Source organism: Adiantum capillus-veneris, chromosome 17 (assembly GCF_014529385.1).
Source record: "Adiantum capillus-veneris isolate H3 chromosome 17, ASM1452938v2, whole genome shotgun sequence".
Classification (NCBI taxonomy): Eukaryota; Viridiplantae; Streptophyta; class Polypodiopsida; order Polypodiales; family Pteridaceae; genus Adiantum; species Adiantum capillus-veneris.
Genome location: NC_140947.1, coordinates 32,221,072 through 32,240,337, shown reverse-complemented (window position 1 = coordinate 32,240,337; position 19,266 = coordinate 32,221,072). Strand labels below are relative to the sequence as shown.

Genomic DNA, 19,266 nt, shown 5'->3' with positions numbered 1-19,266 from the left:
TGTGTTGGACACGGGCGGGCACAAGTCTCAATGACATTTTCTTTTTCCACGCGTCAAGCTCCTCTCTCTAATGCGCGTCCCTCCCTGTCAATTTTTTTCACGCTACCCTGCAAGGCCCATTTTCGCTTGAAATTTCTAGTTGCCACGGATTCCTCCAGCTCGGATGTGCAGCGTGATGATACATCAGGTAACATTCAAATTCCGTTCACGCATGTTCTATACACATGGATCAGAGGTACATTCCAGAGCCTCAACGTGCGTATTTCCTCTCTGGAAAACCCAAATGTTTAGACGACCATTCGCTCGGTCTCTCTTTAAGGGGCTGTGCAGGGGTTTAACACCTGGCTTACCACCCTCGAAAATACGTCTCAATCAACAACTATGCGTGTTTCCGAGAGGGATACCCGTCTTCAGCAGTTGGGGACGCAGATTATTGCTTTTGGGCGTTCACAGGATGGTCCTACTGTCACAATTCCGTACAAAACCACCAATTTCTCACAGGAAGAGAGAGTGTACAGAGCTGGCTGTAAATAATTGGCTCCACTAGTGGATCATGTATTTTGATCTCCATGGGGAGCATGATGAACGGAGCATTTAGACAATTCCTCTATATCTGCACCGTAAGGCGCTTACCTAGTGGCGCGATATGACAGAAAAGACTACAACGTGGGCTGATTTTTGTGTGAAGTTCAAGAAAGATTTCGCTAGAATAGACCCTTTGAAAGCTTACACAAAATTGCAGTGTCTTTCGATGAAAACTCTTGTCTTTTGACAAATATTCGACAACTTTCAAAGAAGCTCTAACCTTCTGCAAGGTGGACTCCATGCATGCTGTGCACATGTACTTAGTGGGTTTGCATGAGGATTATCGTTGGGCCTTGATCAAAGATAAACCCTCGACTAAATTTACAAGCAAAACATGAATGTGCAGCTTGGTAAGGCAAGATACCTGCGAGCGCGCTCGCTGCCTGCTGTGCTCGCCCACTCCTCACCCACAGCCCGCGTTGCTTCCCTTTTCCTCTTCCGTCCCTCGCGCTGTTTCCCCCACCCCTCCTGCAGCTGCCCGTTGCCCTCAGCCCGCCGCCCTCCCTCAACCTGCTGTCCCCTCAGCCCGCCATCCCTCACCCCCCCCCCCCCCCCCCCCCCCCCCCCCCACCCCCCCCATCCCCTTTTTGGCCTCGCTCTGTTTAGCCTCGTCAATGGTGTTTCTTGGACTCTACTTGCCGGAGATTTTCAGAGGGTTGTCTTCAATCGCCCCCTTTCTATCACAACAGCAGACACAGATGGAGGCTCATGCTCCACCTCGAAGGGACTCTTAGGAAGCCCCCTCGCCCGACCCTGCAGAGCCCACCATCCGACTTGCTCTATCGTCGATAGAGCAAGCGAGCCTCACAACAGAGGTGGAGCTGTTAGACTTACACCACTCTGCTGATTCACAACATACATGTACGGCTAGTATGTCTCCGGGCTGGCCACCCAAATGTAGTGTGCAGCGGAAGTGAATGATGGTGTCAGCTCAGGATGAGTGATCAATGCGTGCTCAAGGTTCCTTTTACTTAGCGGGAGAGCTTTTCTTACTTAGAGAGAGAGTGTGCAATGACCAAAACAAGAGTGGAAACTTTGAGAGAATAGTGCATGAGAGAGAGAGAGAGAGAAGGGACGACACTAGATGGGGTCCCAAACCCCCCTCAAGGGCCCCCCTCTCTATTGCTAGAGAGGTATTTGCTTTAGATTGCACAAAGTCTGCTGCAATGGTTCTAGATGCTGTGGTACTTGACGACGACGATGTCAACGACGACGACGACGACGATTGTCACGATTGTGACTATGTTAACAGCAATACATCTACTCCTAGTTGCAGATACGCGAAGTGCCATGCCAAGGAGGACCCCTGCGCTTGGATGGTCACGACCCTCGCCCAAGAGACGTGCCTCTTTGCCAAAAGCCACCCTCCTTCGACGACTAGTCACACCCCTTCACTCTACGGGTGCAACTCTTCGCCCAATGGTTGCAGCGTTTCGCCGAAAGGATGTGTCTTTACATCTAAAGTCATGTCTCTTCACCAAGAGATGTGTCTTTTCATTTATGTCTCTTCGTCTCCTATATAAGGAGCCTATTGTACTCAGTTTCAAGCAGTCACCAATCAAACACAGAGTCTTCTGAGTCTTTCTTTGAGTTCAGCTCAGTTTCTTAAGTCTTAATCATGAGTTAAAGTACTTAATAAGGATAAATACCTAGAATCCTCACAGTGGTATCAGAGCAAAATTTTTCCCGGGACCCTACGGTTGCGAGCCTCTCACCCTTGATGCTACACTCTACCCCTTTCCCGGCATTGTATGGAAGCAGAAGAAAGATGGAATGCAATTTTTCTCCCAATGGTATGAGGTAACATTGGTATTTGTTTATTACCTACTAATAACTATATTGTGCTAGTGATGTGTGTGTATGGCGTACCCGGAGAACTTCGTGCACCTTTGCTCGGGTGACACTGTCGAACCCGCACTCACACCCCTTCCTGCGAATAGGCACACAACAGGCAGCATACATGTGCGTGTTGAGAATTATTGCAGGAGCTTTCGAGCCGCACCTCTTCATTGGCACCTTTCCATCGGGTCATGCCTCTTCATAGTCTGATGGTACCTCTCCACAGTGACTCTTCACCGGCTGCCCTTTCATGGCACCCCTTGGGGGGCAGACCTCCCCTTGCATGAAGAGGTGCACATCACTCGCTAAAAAACTACTTGCTGGCTGTTGAAACCATCCCACGCTGGAATTTTGAAATCGTTGGGCTGAAGCATCGCTGGAAACTGTTCGCTGGTGTTTTTACTTAACCAGCCAGCCAACCAGCGTTATATTTACGCTATGTCCAATTGAATTAACAATAGGTGGCCGACCAAATTTGACTGCCTGCCCCAAAATTATCTATAGTGTGGACACCTTTAAATTGGGCCAATATTCAACGATAGAAAAAAAAAACGACACCAGCAGAGTTAAACAAATACATCGCTCAGCCAGCTTGTGCAAATTCTCACGTTGCCCTTCCCCCCTTCTCCTCTGGCACGGGCAATGTCTCCCCCTCCTGTGCACGGTATTGTTACCTAGCTACTTATTATGTATTTCTCGTACATAGACGAGATTCGAGGAGTTTTGCCAGAAAATTCTCTTGCACGAGGTGATCCCATATCCGATTCTTTCAAATTCGCCAAAGCCGGAACCCATTCTAGAGGCAGCTCCCGAGCTTATTCCGAAAAACAGGTACTTTCTTTGAGCAGTCAACATGACCAGATCACAAGATGGCAACGACCATAATATGCCGGAGGACCCGATAGCAGTTTTCAAAGCGCAGGTAGCAGCACTTTCAACAAGCCTCGCATTGATTCATACTTGCTTGGATCATATGCAAACGCAAACCTCTTCTCGGAGTTACCCAACAGCTTCTCGGACAATACATGCATCTTCTTACGCTTCAGTGGTCGACCAGAAAGAACCACTCAAACATAAGCCTTCGGAACCGAAATTTTCTCACCCAAAGCATAGTTTATCAGAGACAACTAGACACAATGTACCTTCGTGCGAGCAAAAAAAGTTTCAGCATTAATATTCTTGGAAATGCTACAGTTCTAAGCAATCAACTTCTTATTCAAATCATCAGCAATAGAAGCAGCAATATGAAGCTTCCAAAGGATCATCAACAATATCAAGATGGGCTTACTTAGTGGCACATATATCCGAGCGTAGTTGAGTACTCGGTCGTGAACGTTGCGACACTAGACAAGTTCCCCCTCGCGAGCCATGCTCTACATTTATGTCCTTATCTCTTGGTGGTAAAGTCGAAGATTTATTGATCCTTTCCTTGTGCAAGAGGATCCTTCAGAGGTCTAAGAGGCAACATCTCCCTCGACCTCCCCCTTCTCAATTGGAAGCCTTAATACCCGCTGAAACAGCTGAAGATTCAGAAGATTCTGGCTCTTGTGTGACAACAGACAAGCACAGGATCCCTTCTTTGACCGTGATCCAGGCAGGAAAATTTGCCTCATCATCGCCCTTGCAGGATACAGTCTTTGTCTCTAAATAGATACCAGATGCTATGGTGAATGATAATTCTTCAAACTTGAAGATTCCAGTCCTTACCTTCAGCGGTGCAAAGGATAAAGCAGATACAGACTCTTGCAGCACGACTTTAGTCGCTGCAAATGAATCTTTGGACACTCTTGTTCTATTGTAAACCTTTATGGATATATCTCCGAACACTACTCTGTCTTAGTCTACGACATCCCTTCAGGAGGATTTTACTGTTCCAGACAAACCAATGGATTACCTTACAGATTTACAACTAGTGGTCATCACTCAACAGAAAACTCAAGTCAGTTTACCACTAATTTCACTCGAAGCAGATACAGATTCAATCTTTTATTGGACAAAGCTCGAAGTTACAAATGACTTCAACAAAGGCACTTATCAAGTTGCAGATATGATCAGTTTTCAGTTTGGAAAAATAGTCATGGTCAATAACAGTGCCATGACGTGGGACCTAACAGAAAGAGCTTTGGATGCAGAAGCACAACAACAATACATTTCCTTCTCCCGGAGTTTCGACAACTACCCTTGGTTTTATTTAAAGAGGGAGGGAATGTCACGATTGTGACTATGTTAACAGCAATACATCTACTCCTAGTTGCAGATACATGAAGTGCCATGCCAAGGAGGACCCCTGCGCTTGGATGGCCATAACCCTTCGCCAAGAGACGTGCCTCTTCGCCAAAACCCACACTCCTTCGACGACTGGTCACACCCCTTCACTCTACGGGTGCGACTCTTCGCCCTATGGTTGCAGCTTTTTGCCGAAAGGATGTGTCTTTACATCTAAAGTCATGTCTCTTCACCAAGAGATGTGTCTTTTCATTTATGTCTCTTCGTCTCCTATATAAGAAGCCTCAGTTTCAAGCAGTCACCAATCAAACACAGAGTCTTCTGAGTCTTTCTTTGAGTTCAGTTCAGTTTCTTAAGTCTTAATCATGAGTTTAAGTACTTAATAAGGATAAATACCTAGAATCCTCACGACGACGACGAGGTTGAAGCTAGAGGTCGAAGCTAAGGGCTAAACTGCTGAAATATGAAAACTCTAGGTATGTTGATGAGATCGGGGTCCTGCGGCGAAGCTATGGGCTGATCTGTCGCCGATGACATCGATGAAGGCTGAAAATTGAAAAACGTTGATGGATTTGTGGGCTGAAATCTGTTCCCGTCGTCTTGGCCGCAATGGAACAACCGACTGTGACGAGGGAAAGCTGGATCGGATGGGGTTCTACAACAGTATGTTGATGGGGAGCAAAACGGTTGCTGTCCAAAACGCTGATGGTGGGCTGAGAAAACGCTAGAGAATCTGGGTACTGCGGGGCACTGCGTGCTCTGTGCTTCAAGTCTTCTTCTTCTGTGTCTTCTGGCTTCTACTGGCGCCCAATGGGTTCCTAATATAGATCCTTTAGCCCCTGGTAAGAGGTGGTTCACGTGCAGTTTGGGAAAATGACTTATGCTAGGTACTGCTAGTGGTCATGGGTTGTGCAATCAGAGGGTATGCAGCTACTCTAAGTGCCTGGACATACACTTCTTGCGTACATACTCACAAAGGTGCCAGGCTACCTAAACCCTAGAAGTAGGTACAGCTTGTCCACATGCACATAGGGTTGGATGTGCACGTGACTGTCTCACATGCAATCTGATTGGGAAAGGTATCTTCCACAATTAGAGTTTGCCTACAATAGTGGCAAGCATTCTGCTACTGAATTTAGCCCATTCATGTCGATGTATGGATTTGAGCCTAAATTTTCTATTGCTATTGGCTTAGAGAAAGTCATGAAGACCGCCAGGCTCGAGATTTCTTGTATGATATGCAAGAGATGCTCGAATTGGCTAAGGATAGTATAAGGACGGCTCGTGATCAAGTTACCACTTATGCTAATCAAAAGAGATCTCCAAGGACTGTAGATGTGGGACAATGGGTCTATCTGAAGATACTCAAGGATTCCAAGACTATGCGAATTGGAAAGCATTATAAGATTTCAACTAAATTTTGTGGTCCATTCTTGATCATAAAGAAATTTGGCCAAGTTGCCTATAAAGTGGCTCTTCCATTGGATGATGTTGTAGATCCAGTGTTCATGTCAACCGCCTTAAAGAAAAGTTAGGCGAAGCTGACGTTGTGCCTATTGAGGAAAATGTATGGCAAGATATACAAATTGAGTATATTCCTCGAGAACCAAAGGCTGTTCTAGATCATCGTACCCGTCATGTTACCATACATATGTGGTAGTGATGTGTGTGAACACACTTAGTACTGTCGGGGCAATTTTTCCCTCACCAAGAGGTTTTTCCCCCGTGCATTGTATATATGCCCATCACTCGAGGACTAACTTATCTTTCCATTGCACACTAAGTAATACTACTCGCTGTTGTGTGCCTTAAGCTTCTTCATCTTCTCCAAGCCGTGTGTTTCCCTGCAACCCTAATTCCAACAATTGGTATCAAAGCAGGTTGCGTCCTCTTTGGCATAGTCGCTAGCATCGCCAGCACGCGCCTGCTCACTTTCTTCGATTTGGGTGAGCTTTCGCGAACGTCAACAGGTCGACAAATGCTTTGGGATAAGCTCCTATAGCTTGGTCTGCTCAAAATTTTGATTCGGGCTCATTTTCGGCCTACGTTTCCACTACAGGCAGTATTGCGCAAGCATTTTCGTCCTTTTGTGCAAAATTTTTGTGAGTGCAATTTTCTGCATGATAAGTTCCTTACAGTCTTCTTGGGTTGTGCTATATATTAGCATTAGTCCCCTTTGTTTCTACTCTTTTCGGTTAGTTTTCCCATAAGGTGCAGGCACTCGCCATGGTTGACAACAACACAATTGTGTTCAAGATGTTTTTGTCACGAGACTGTGACAACCACTATATATATTTATTGATTTCTTTCCCTTGATTTTTATTTAATTTTTGGGACCCACTTGTTAAAATCACAAATGCCTGGACATTGCATGGCCAGTGTGAAACAGCCGAGAGTTTCACTCACAGGAGTCAAGGCCAGGCAGCCACGAGAAGGTTGGGTCGATCAGCACTGGAATCTGACTAGTAAAGAAGTGGCTAGGCTCAGTTAAAGTCATTCAGGCCCCTCGGTAGGACTTTATAAGTTGGTGGGTGCTAGCAATTAATCCAGAAGGAGCAAATTGGACACATGGCAGTAGGAGAGCAACCTGCATGTCAACTCTCACTCCAGAAGGTCTCATCCAAGAGGGGGCGCCCAATATGAGGCTTGGAAAGCTGATTTTTCAGCTGTGGTGGATTTTTTGGTTCTGCAGCTTAAATGGAAAGCTTGCCTTCTCCCTTGTCTAATGTAGCGTGATGAGTTGCTCTCGCGCATCTCTCTCTCCCCTTTGCACATACGGTAATGTCCCACTAGTTGGGCTTCTCAGATGACCATGTACAGTTCTAGGGGTTTGATGCGCGTTTGCCAAGGCAAGAATCTTTTGTATAAGAACCAGATTAGCTAATTGCTAATCCCCTTTAGCTACGCACAATTCCATCGCGAAGGAATGCGAAAACGGAGAGTTTTTTTTGCGTGAAAACGCGTCCGATTTACAGGGGAACTGTCCCATTGCGTGCAGGAGCTTCTGAGACACACGTAGGCGTGTTTGCTCCGCTCAAAATGATGCGAAACAGAAAATTACAGCCTGCTGTGTTTTCCTGCAAGTTTAGGGTTTTGCACCTAAATTGCAAGGTAATGCTAGGGGAGCCTCGAGAAAGCCTTGGGTGCTTATATAGGACAATTCCGAGAGATTTTCCATGAGGAATCTCGTTTAATTCAAAGGGCAAGCAACCCTATAGGTGCAGGAGCTCGAGGGCTACCCGTAAAAGTGATCGGCACGTGAATCGGAGCGAAAAACAGAGAATTACAACTTGCTGTAATTTTTTGCAGGTTTAGGGTTTTGGCCAGTTTTGATGCCTATAGGTCTCAGGAGCTTTGGGGAAGCTAGGGAATCACGAAACATGTGTTTTGGTGTAAATTGGAGGCCAAAAATAGAGAATTCAGCGTGCTGTAATTTCTCGCTAGGTTTTGTAAAGTGCGCATAGAAAGTCACTGTTTACCTCGTAGTTTGTCCGTGGAGACTTCTGCTGTGGTTATGCTACCAAAATCATGTTAAGAGTAGGGGAATTTTAGCCCGATAAAAGTGGGACAGCTTGTAGAAGTTTGTAGGTTTTTCTCAAGTGTAATAAGAATAAAGAAATACGGGCACCAGTCTTTGGGGCCAACAGGTTGTCGTTGTCTGCTTGGGAGCGCTTTAGCTGTCAAGCCGTGGTTTGTTTGAAGTATTGAATTCTTGTCATAGGGTTCTTTGTGAAGTTCCTTTGTGTCGTAAAGTAAAGATCGGGTGAAAGCTAGAGTCTATGGCCATACGGGCCGATTTCAGTTGCTGCCGACGATAAATTGGACGAGGACAATTATCCAATGTTGGCTAACATGATGCAACATATTCTTGTGTCAAAGGGCGTTGGTGTTGTGCAGGGCATTGATGTATGTGCCGGTTTTGTGGATACAGGTGATGTTGAGGATGTTGCAGGATTTGGTGACAGGGTTGCTACTGCTAGAGCTGCTCAACCGCAGGCTCATTGGGATGTTAGAGATGGGCAGGCTCATGTATTGATTGCATTATCTGTGAAGCGCACCAGCCGCAGGCTCATTGGGATGTTAGAGACGGGCAGGCTCATGTATTGATTGCATTATCTGTGAAGCGCACTAGTACTCCTCACATTCACTCAACTAAATTAGCTAAACATGCTTGGGGTATTCTAGTTGGTCTCTATGCAAGTCGCAATGAGGCTAAAATTGCATTGTTGTGTAAAGAGATGGAATCGAAGATTATGCATGAGGAAGATGACATGGACACTTTTCTTGCTGGTATAAAGGCTATTAATGAGCAACTCATTTCTGCAGGCGAAGTCATTTCAGATAGTTCCCTTGTGTAGACTGTCCTTGATGCATTGCCAGATTCCTAACAGACTTTTGCTAGTACTTGGATTTATGACCCAAGGAAATCCTGATGTTGTCAAGTTTAATGCATTATGCACATTGCTATTACAGGAGTCACTTTTAAGAAATAACAGGACTAAACAGCGTGCAGTTGAAAAGGCTTTTATTGCTGCTCAAAGAGAAGGCGGTAACAACAATGTAGCCACTTCTTATGGTCTTTCAACAAGTGGCAAATCACCTGTTCCTAATGCTTTTGCTGGCAACATCTCGTCTGGGAATCCTGGTGAAAAGGGCAAAAAGATGCGTTGCCATTACTGCAAAGCTAATAATCACTTGATCAAGCAGTGTCCTAAATTGAAGGCAAAAGAGGCAAAGAAGAAAGAGACAGGTTCTGCTACAAGTGCAATATTGTAGAATCTTCTGTGAAAGGAGATTGTTATGTTGATGTAGATGCAGAGTGGGCATTTAGTACAGAGTGCACTTATGATCCTTTTGTCATGTATGTTAGTTGCTGCAGATTCACATGTGGTACTTTGATAGTGGTGCTACAAAGCACATTATATCACATCATGACTTGTTTACCTCTCTCGAGGCTGTCACTCATGGGAATACAGTCACTCGTGTCAACAGTGCCGCTTATCCGGTCCAGGGAGTTGGAAAGATTGTTTTGACTGCTGCGAATGGGAGTTCTTTCATACTTATTTATGCACTTTATGTACGTGGGATCAAGAAGAATCTTTTGTCTGTATCTGCACTTGTTAGACTTGGTCTTGTTGTGAAATTTGTGGATGACAGATGTACAATTCATGATCTTAGTTTTGGTGATGAAATTGTTGCATCTGGCATTTTGTGCCGTGGGCTGTATAAGCTCACTTCGTATGACAAGTGTAGGCAGAGTTTTGCAAATGCAGTTGTGGATTTACAGACCGTTTCAGATGCAAAACTTTGGCATGCACGTTTTTGGGTATCTTTGTTGCGTATGCAGAAATCTGATATGGCTGCTTCTTTGCTACCGCTTGAAGCACCTGTGAAGCATGTTTGTGATGGCTATATTTTGGGTAAGATGCAATGTTTGAAGTTTTTAAAGGATAGTTCGGTTAGGGCTGTATGCAGATTGCAGCTTGTGCATAGTGATATTTGTGGTGATTTCCTTCATTGATGATTACTCCAGGCATGCATGAGTGTATTAGCTTAGAGCTAAGTCCAAAGTGTTTATGCGCTTCAAACAATTTCTAGCTATGGCTGAAAATATCTCTGAATGTACTATGGGCACCCTCTGTTCAGATCAAGGGGGGGAGTATATGTCTCCCGAGTTTAATGCATTTTTGGCTAGTGGTGGGATAAAATACCAATATACAGTGCCGTATACACCTCAACAAAATGGTGTTTCTGAAAGAAAAAATAGGTCAGGTCGCTTACGGAGGTGGCATGATGTATGGTCAAGAGTCAAGCTTTGCCACTTTTGTTTTGGCTTGAGGCCATCATGTGTGCTACTTATGTACTTAATAGGTGTCCTACGAAAGCTTTGTAGTCTATGACTCCTTATGAAGCATGGCATGATAAGAAGCCATCTATTGATCACATGCGCGTTTTGGTTGTTTAGCTTATGCTTTGGTGCTACAAACGCAACACAAAAAATTGGATGATAAGGCTATTAAATGCATTTTTGTTGGTTATACTACTGAAAGCAAAGGTTACATTCTATACCATCTGCAAACAAAACGTATCTTGGTTTCATGAGATGTTGTGTTTGTGGAAGATTCTGTTCAGCCTTTGCTATCATGTACCAGAGACAATAATGTAAGCTCACAGGACATTTACGACTCTTTGTTGCCTCTTTTTAATGGTGAAAACTTGACTGTAAATTCCAATGAGGCAAATGTATAGACTAGGGGGGTTTTTGAAACTGCTACGGATCAGCCTATTATTGATGCCGATGTACATGATGTACTTGATGTGGAAAGGGTTGAGAATGAGTAGGCTAGAGGTATGCCAAAATGGCTGGTGCATACTTTGTGTGACTATAAATTGGATGCACCTTTGTCTAGTCGTACTCGTTCACGATCTCGCCATGCATCTTATGCATCAGATTGTTATGCTTTGGTTGTTTCTAGCTTATGTGATGTAGAGGAACCTTGTCTTTTGATGAAGCACAAAATTCAGAAAATTGGATGGCTGCCATGCACTCAGAATATGATGCACCTATGGAAAATGACACATGGACTTTATGTGATTTGCCTCCTGGCAAAAAGGCCATTGGTACGAAGTGAGTTTACAAGTTGAAATGTAAGTTGGATGGTCGTTATAAGGCTCGACTTGTTGCAAAAGGCTATGCACAACAAAAAGACATAGATTATGTAGAGACTTTTGCTCCCACTTGTCGTATGACTATGCGTTTTCTATGTGCATTGGTAGCTCATTTTGGATGGGATGTATATCAATCAGATATTACTGCTTTCTTGAATGGTGATATATTTGAGGAAGTTTGTGTAACGCAGCCTCGCGGTTTTGTCATTAAAGAGCAGGAAGATAAAGTATGCAAATGTAAGAAAGCTTTGTATGGGTCGAAGCAATCTCTTCGTGCTTGGTATGAGAAACACTCGTTTGGCTAGGCGAGGCTTTCGTAACAGTCCAACAGAAAGCACTTTGTATGTAAAGCGTGAGGATGATGTACTTCTCATCGTCGTTCTTTATGTTGATGATTTGCTGATCATTGGACCCAATGAGACACATATTATTGAATTTAAGGCTGCTTTGAATGCTACTTTCAAGATGAAAGATTTAGGGCTGTTGCATCATTACTTGGGCATACAGTTTAAGCAGTGTGATGGTGGTATTGCCTTGTGTTAAACAAGTTACATAGAGACATTCCTATGTAAGTTTAGACTTGAGGACTGCAAACCTATTGCTACTTCCTTGGAAACAGGTTTGAAGTTCAATGTTCATGATGCTGGTGATCCTGCCGATGTCACTCTTTACCAAATTGTTGTTGGATGCCTTCTTTATGTATGCAACATGAGACTTGATATTCAGTTTGCAGTCTCAGAGGTCAGCCGATTTATTCATAGCCCAGGGTCTAAGCATTGGCAGGTTGTCAAGAGGAATTTTCTCTACTTGAGTGACACTTTGCATCTTGGCTTGTTTTATCCCAAGGAGGGATGATTGCCGCCAGATTTACATGCTTTTTTGGACAAGCCTGTGGCAGGGTATAAGAAGGCAGTAGACAAGCATCGATGCCACTTGCAGTTGAAGGAGAATGATTGGGTGCTACTTCGGTTTGAGAAAGCACGCCTACGAAAGAGGACAGGTAAGGAGAGGCTTCTCCCAAAGCTTAATCTGTGATATCAATGGCCCTTCACGGGTAAGGGGAGGCTTCTCCCAAAGCTTAGTCTGCGATATTATGGCCCTTCCAGATTCAAGAAAAGATAAACGATGTATCCTTTCGTTTGAAGTTGCCAGATACTTGGAGGATTCACAATGCTTTTCATGTTTTCAAAGGTGAGGTGCAAGAGGACAGGGAGCTGGAGGAGCAACCAGAAGTGGAAGAGACAAAAAAGATTCTCGTTCCAAAACAGGTCCTCGCGTACAAGGAAAGGAAAGTGAGGGGTAAGTTGATCCGCGATATTTGGTCAAGTTCAGGAATTACCTGACTCTTGATGCAAAGTGGATGGACTTGGTAGATTCTCCTCGGTTACCCTAGGCTTTTGCTTTAGCACGGTGTTGGGGGACAAAGGGTTCGAAGGCAAGCCGGGTTAGCGCTCGGGCTGCTAGCTGTGGGAAAAGAGAGAGGAAGAAGCACCACCACACCGTACAATAGACTAATAACTTTCTTGAAATGAAATTAAGCACGAATATTAATAGATTTGCTAACATGGACAAGATATGATGCTCGATTGCCAAAGCGGCACCGTTAATTGGATTACGTGTAGATTAAGGAGTTTAAGCTGCCTTATAACGGGTTAATCCGACTCAATATTGGTAATAGAGAGAGAGGCTAGAAAAATTATGTAGAAGAAGATGGAGAGCGTGCGGTGATCTCGATGGTGATGATGAAGTCCCCTTCTCTTCGTTGTCGTAACTCCTTAAAGAACTGTCCGTCTCTTGCTCTTCTTGCTCAAAAATCCGCTCTTGGGATTGCCAAAAAAAAAAAACTCTTTGAACTCCCTAAAAAATGCTCGAAAAATTGGTTTTATAGAGCCCATTGGCTGTTTTTAGCAAGTTCCCTGAGCCACCGGACACTTCTCCACTTCCTTGCATGCAAACTGCCTCTTATAGACGTGTCGACCACTCCTCTCTCTCTCTCTCTCTCTCTCTCTCTCTCTCTCTCTCTCTCTCTCTCATACTGTCTTGTGAGCACCGCGGGAAGGCCCCTCGCACTAGCGCTAGCGCTAGTGCGAGGATTGCTTTACCTTCAAAAAACATGGACCTTGAGAGGCGCGTGGGAACCTCTCCCGGGTGGCAGTTGCCACATCATCATCCGCCTCAGGCTATCGTCAGCAACGGCCAAGAGTGCAATGTCAACACGTTGCGCGCAACGGCGCCTGCCACCAGAGGAGCGTCCGTCAGGGCCATGCCATGGCTACAGCTCTCAAGAGCTCCCTTCTCCCACGCCTTGGATGCTTATGAGCCCCTCTCAATACACTATATATCTAGTAGCCTATTTTTAGCCCTCCTTGCATGTGGGAGTAAAGCCTTGCCACGTGGTGTCTCCAGATGGACTTGGCCCTCCAACCCTCCAAAAACATCTCACCAAACCTACTTGAAAAGCTTCTTTTTGCACCAACTTCATCTGCTTGTCACTTTTTGCCCAGTAACACTGAGCCGTAAAATCTCCATAAGACTCCTGCTAGCCGGCTTCAGACCGTGCTGATCCGATCGCTCTTGGACATTGCCGAGCCCTCCAACTGAGGCGACAAAAATGGGGAAAAATCATTCGGCACCTCACTGTAGGTAACTGACGCCAACTTCAACCTGCAATCTTACCGGCCCGAGCTCCGATTGACGAGCCGTAAATTCCTATGGCCTTTACTAATGGCATATTTTGCATACAAACCCTGGCGAGGTTGCAAAAATCTCATATGGCACACCTATCGAGGCAATCAAACTGATACAAAACTGGCTCCCAATGAAATTTAAACTAGCAATATCTTGGCAACCAGAACTCGTATTGCCAATCTGAAAAGAGCAACGTGCTCCAGATGATGAGCACTTTAGGCCCATGCACTCACTTCAGCCCTGATTCTTCACCAGCAATCCGGTATAGATCTGCAATCTATCCCAACTTCAAGCTGCTATATCTTCCTCATCGTAGCTCCAATCGACAAGCCCTAAAGAGAGGCTTGTGGAGCTCTTTGAGTACTGCTGTTCTAGTACATAAGATTTCATTTCTGATAGTTTGAAACATCTCTCTTCTAGCATCATCAAGATAATTTTTGGCCCTTTAAAGCTGCTCTGGCACACATTTAGCATTAAGCTAACTTGTTACCAATCCCCGATCACTGTTCAATAATCACGTAGACTTCAATTAAACACAAACTGCATCCGTTCGCTCTTTTTCACATCATGGGAGCACAGCTGTCGACAACGGTCTATTCTTCAAGTGCATGTTGAATTAGCGGGTCGAATTTGGTGCGATGCGTGTTGCACGAAAGGGGAGCCACTCCACTCCTTTGTCACAAATTGCTTAGAATGATAAAGTCACTAAATTCTCCATGAGATTTTAGGGATATTGATAGGATGACGGTATATTACCGAATGCCTTTATGAGAAGGATGTACATTGAAATGGGAATTCCTAAACATGTGCTCTTTCATGTGTGTATTCTTTTAGTATGTGTTGAAAAGATGATATAACTGTAGCATTTTATTTGTTTCACCTGACGGGTGAATGTACGGGTCTTGTTCGGTGCATTTTTTTGGAGACGTTACGCAATTTGGAAGCCTTGGGGCATGATGCACAATGCATACATTGCATAGTCTCTCTCTCTCTCTCTCTCTCTCTCTCTCTCTCTCTCTCTCTCTCTCTCTCTCTCTCTCTCTCTCTCTCTCATAACAGGTCTTGAGTTCAACTCTCTTCGTCGGATAGATCTTTAAGGTCTCTTGGGATAGTTTCCTACGACGTTAAAACAATCTTCTTCTTCTTCTTCTCTCTCTCTCTCTCTCTCTCTCTCTCTCTCTCTCTCTCTTTCAACATGGAGAGGCTGCCCCCTTTCCAGTATTCTCTTAATGCACCATCTTTGGCTCTTACACGGATGGAGATTACTAGACTCATTCGGCAGGATCTTATCCAGCTTGATACCAAGAGGACATGGATAGAGCCATCACAGGAGTTGGGTACGAAGAGGGCTTTCTATAGAGAGCATCTTCTCCAACTCACGACAGACGGATTTGTCACACGGCCCAGCTACATGGACACACATCTATCTCATGGGTTACGATGTGCCATAGGCCAGATACGCACATCCTCACACCAGCTTGGGATTGAGACAAGTAGATTCAGAGGCATACCAGCAGACAGTAGGATATGTCAGTTATGCCATGTAGAGCCAAAGACAGAGTTTCACTACATATGTCACTGCACAGTCTACTATGAGATACGGAGACGCTTTCACTGTTTATTCAGAGATGGTTTTGACTCGTTAGATAGAGTCATGAGATATCAGGATCAGAGATGTCTCGGATTATTTCTACTTGAGATACAGAGACAGAGAGACTCTCTATTGAGAGGGCATAGATGGAGTTAGTCCCAGAGACGCATCTCAGATTTCTTCAGTCGGAGTACCATAGAGGCAGAGGGGCCACCACCACCATAGAGCTCGGTTCCCACCCACACACACTAGTGGTACTCTCATTGACCGAGCTATAGAGTTGGGGAGATCGAGACGACCATGACTGAGGAGGGGAGCCACGCAGCACAGACAGAGATTGCGGCAGAGGATCCACAGGATTCTAGTACGACAGCCAGAGTGTCGATCAGGATAAGACTTCATGCTACTGCTATATTGTATCATGGTGACACTTATCCCCATTTTGTACCTTTGTGGCATTATACCATTGCTCAGCTTACCAGTCACCCATAGGAGTCGGTAGCACTCCTATCTCAGTTTCTAGTTTGTAGTTTTCTTTGTTTGTACCCCGACTTGGTACTAGACTCACCATTGTAATCAGTTTGGTCTCATAGGTCATTTTCATTTCATTTCTCCCCCTTAAACCTACTTCTTGGTTTAGTCTCTAAAGATATATGATTTTTTCAATTTTTTTGCATCGTACGTTACGTCAAGGTACATCTATTTTTTTTAGTTCAATTAGTACCGCATATCTTCGTACGTGACCGTACGTGTCAACCCTGTTTGGTGCATGGGTACATAATAGAGTCAATGTCTACTGAGCTAGTTTTTCTCCTGTGTCTGTTTTGCAGGCGTGATTGAGGGCGATGAATCTTCTTTCAAGAGGGGGGTATGTCACAAGTGGACTTGAAGAGGCTGGATAATAATCCTAATTGGTGGCTCATAAAAAATGAACGTTAAAAGCAAAATTCAACTCACGTAATAATTTGCACCGCGAAACGCGTGGATGACGTGGCATGCCATATGGATCTAGCGTTTGGGGGATGAAAAGCTACGGAGGGCGCCCAATTTTAGGGACCCATGTAAGGGGGCACTGTGGAGAGAGAGGACCCTCAGCTATTGTACTTTTGTGATCAATCAACAAAGAATTACCAAAAGGCAGGGACGCTACTCTTTGGGGTGAGTGCATCTAGAAGTGGAACTCCGCTGCTTCGTGTCGACTCTCATTTTCTCTCCCTCTATTCAAGTTCAGTTATTGCAGTTTCTGTTTGTGTGTTGTTATTGATTTCTCGCTTGGGTGTCCAAGTTAGTTACATTGTGCACATTGGTGGGACTATTGCTTCTTGATATGTCATAGGGCTCCCTACCGTCCTCGTCATATGCAGCACTGTCTTGGCTGAAGGATTTCACATCTATGTTTAAAGTGCTTGGACGGGACGTTTTGGCGGTAGCAAATGTAGGCTACTTTTGCGTTGAATCCTATCTATGGGACCATTCTATTGCTTCTTGATATGTCATAGGGCTCCCTACCGTCCTCGTCATATGCAGCACTGTCTTGGCTGAAGGATTTCACATCTATGTTTATAGTGCTTGGACGGGACGTTTTGGCGGTAGCAAATGTAGGCTACTTTTGCGTTGAATCCTATCTATAAATTCAAATGCATTTACATTAATGTCTTACCAAGTACTGAGATTGTTTTTCTAAATTCCTTCAGTGGATAAGGTTTATGTTAAGTTTGTAAATCCTATTAAACCGTAGCAGCTGTAAAAGGCATTTTTTGGACGGGACATTTTGTTGGTAATAACCATCAATTTAATAAAAGGGTTTTCTGTTTAGCCCACATTCATCTCTTGAAAAATGAAGCTGCACTTTCAGTATGAATTGGTGTGGCATGCCATGTATTGTTATATATGTATCTTATGTGTCATCCCTGGGGGAGAATAAAAAAAACCTCGTTATTTTATTTTGCGCCCTCGAAAAAGACCTTTAGTTTGTGTATTTAGTGTTGCGTTATACGTCTTGTCCCCAGATTGGCTAACACAATCAACTAAGCTAGCTTTGTGGCTCTGGCCAACTACATGCTTTGTGTTAAATCAATCCTTTATATCGAGTTCAAGTTTTAAGGTTGCTCCGTATGATTTAGGCCATAAATATACTTCATAAGCTGAGACTCAGCATTTTGGTTGCTATGCATGTACTGCATAGTATTATTACTGTATTGACTAAATAATGATGGTTACCAATTTGTTTTGCATCTAAATCTGTCAAGTTTGGAACCTCACTGACTATTTAATTTTGCTGATGTTCATGGCAGGCAGTTTATGTCGTCGTCAGAATTTTGCTCTTTCATTCTACTTTTTCATGGAAGCATTGGATTGGTTTTTTAATCACGTCTGGAGTATATAAGATTATGTATGATCAGCTAGCAAAAATGGCTAAGGCTAGTTATGATGAGAGTGGGGAGCTTATTGATGGTGGATTTGACATGAGTGGAGGTGGACTGGCTAGGTCACATTTTCATTTTTGTTTTCCAAGTTCTTGTTTCCTGAATATTACAGATTTGGGCTATCTGTAAGGAGCTAATGATTGTTTTATTCCTATGCAGTTACTTGCATGATGTACTGTACATCACCATGTTCGTGCAGTTATCCTCAATTTTGTCGGATAAGTTCTGGTTTGTGTACCTTGTGGTAAGATTTCTTCATCATTTATCTCAGACTAGTGGTTGGGAAGTAAGTTTATTTTGAAAACTGATAACCTCAGTCTAGAGATATGCTTTAGCATTGTAAAAATTAATGATCAGGATTCTTTCTTGTCTAAATTGACAAGCCTGATGTCACTAATAAATAAGCAACTTGTCGTCGCAAGAATATGTGGAATGTTGTTAAGAGTCATCTCCAACCACTTCACATTGGGTAGTCTGTAGTGTTTATCCTAGGCTGGCTACCCACATGCATTGGCATTTTAGGGCTTTTATCTATTATGGTCTTTTTCATGCTGGCTGCCGATCACAGGGCAGCAGGTCATACCAGCCCCCCTGGCCATCTAGGAATCCCCCCATTTGGGGCATTGGTCTTCTTGCTCTAGCACCCCACTGAGGAGGACACCCTCCATGTGTGATGCCAACTCACATCTGCGTTTTCATGCAGCCTTAGGTTTTTCTCAGCCAGATGCCCTGCGCTTCCACACACTACTAGGTGTTAGTGAAGTTTGTTGTTCTTGCAACTACCAACGCAAGTACATCCAAACTGCATAATTCATCACTTAAAAGAAAGGATGTACTCAGTTGCCAATTGTAATGTGTCAAGCATGAATGGCTTTGTCTAAAGGCTAGATGCTTTTTCAGAAAGTACATGGAGAAGAAAGCATTGGTGGATTTTCGACCAATGGTATGACCTGGCCAACATGCGATGCATATGGTGCTTAACGCATGCTTAGCTGCCTTCCCAAAGCACGTGCCCAAGGATGAAGCCCTAAACAGTTGAGCGCATGTTAGGTAGCCGTGTAATGAAAGCAAAACAGCCAGAACTTGGTCGTATCAAAGACGGCTTAACAGAGAGCCCTATGGCAAATGCAAAAACTTCAGTAAATTTGAACAGAACATACAGACAAAAAAGATAGGGAGAGAGGATTCGACTCGGGGTAGTTAGATACAGGTGGTGCCCCATAGGTGTATCCTCATTGTATA

General features: G+C 44.2%; 1 protein-coding gene across 1 annotated transcript in view; it reads left to right on the top strand.

Annotated features, from left to right (window-relative positions):
- The window catches only part of LOC147437020 (transmembrane protein (DUF788)), a 55,612-nt gene that overhangs the window by 29,830 nt on the left and 6,516 nt on the right, over window positions 1-19,266 (top strand). The window contains exons 2-3 of the mRNA XM_086486441.1: window positions 17,893-18,086; window positions 18,184-18,268. Of these exons, the coding sequence (XP_086342567.1) occupies window positions 17,893-18,086; window positions 18,184-18,268 (279 nt within the window). The remainder of the gene's footprint in view (window positions 1-17,892; window positions 18,087-18,183; window positions 18,269-19,266) is intronic.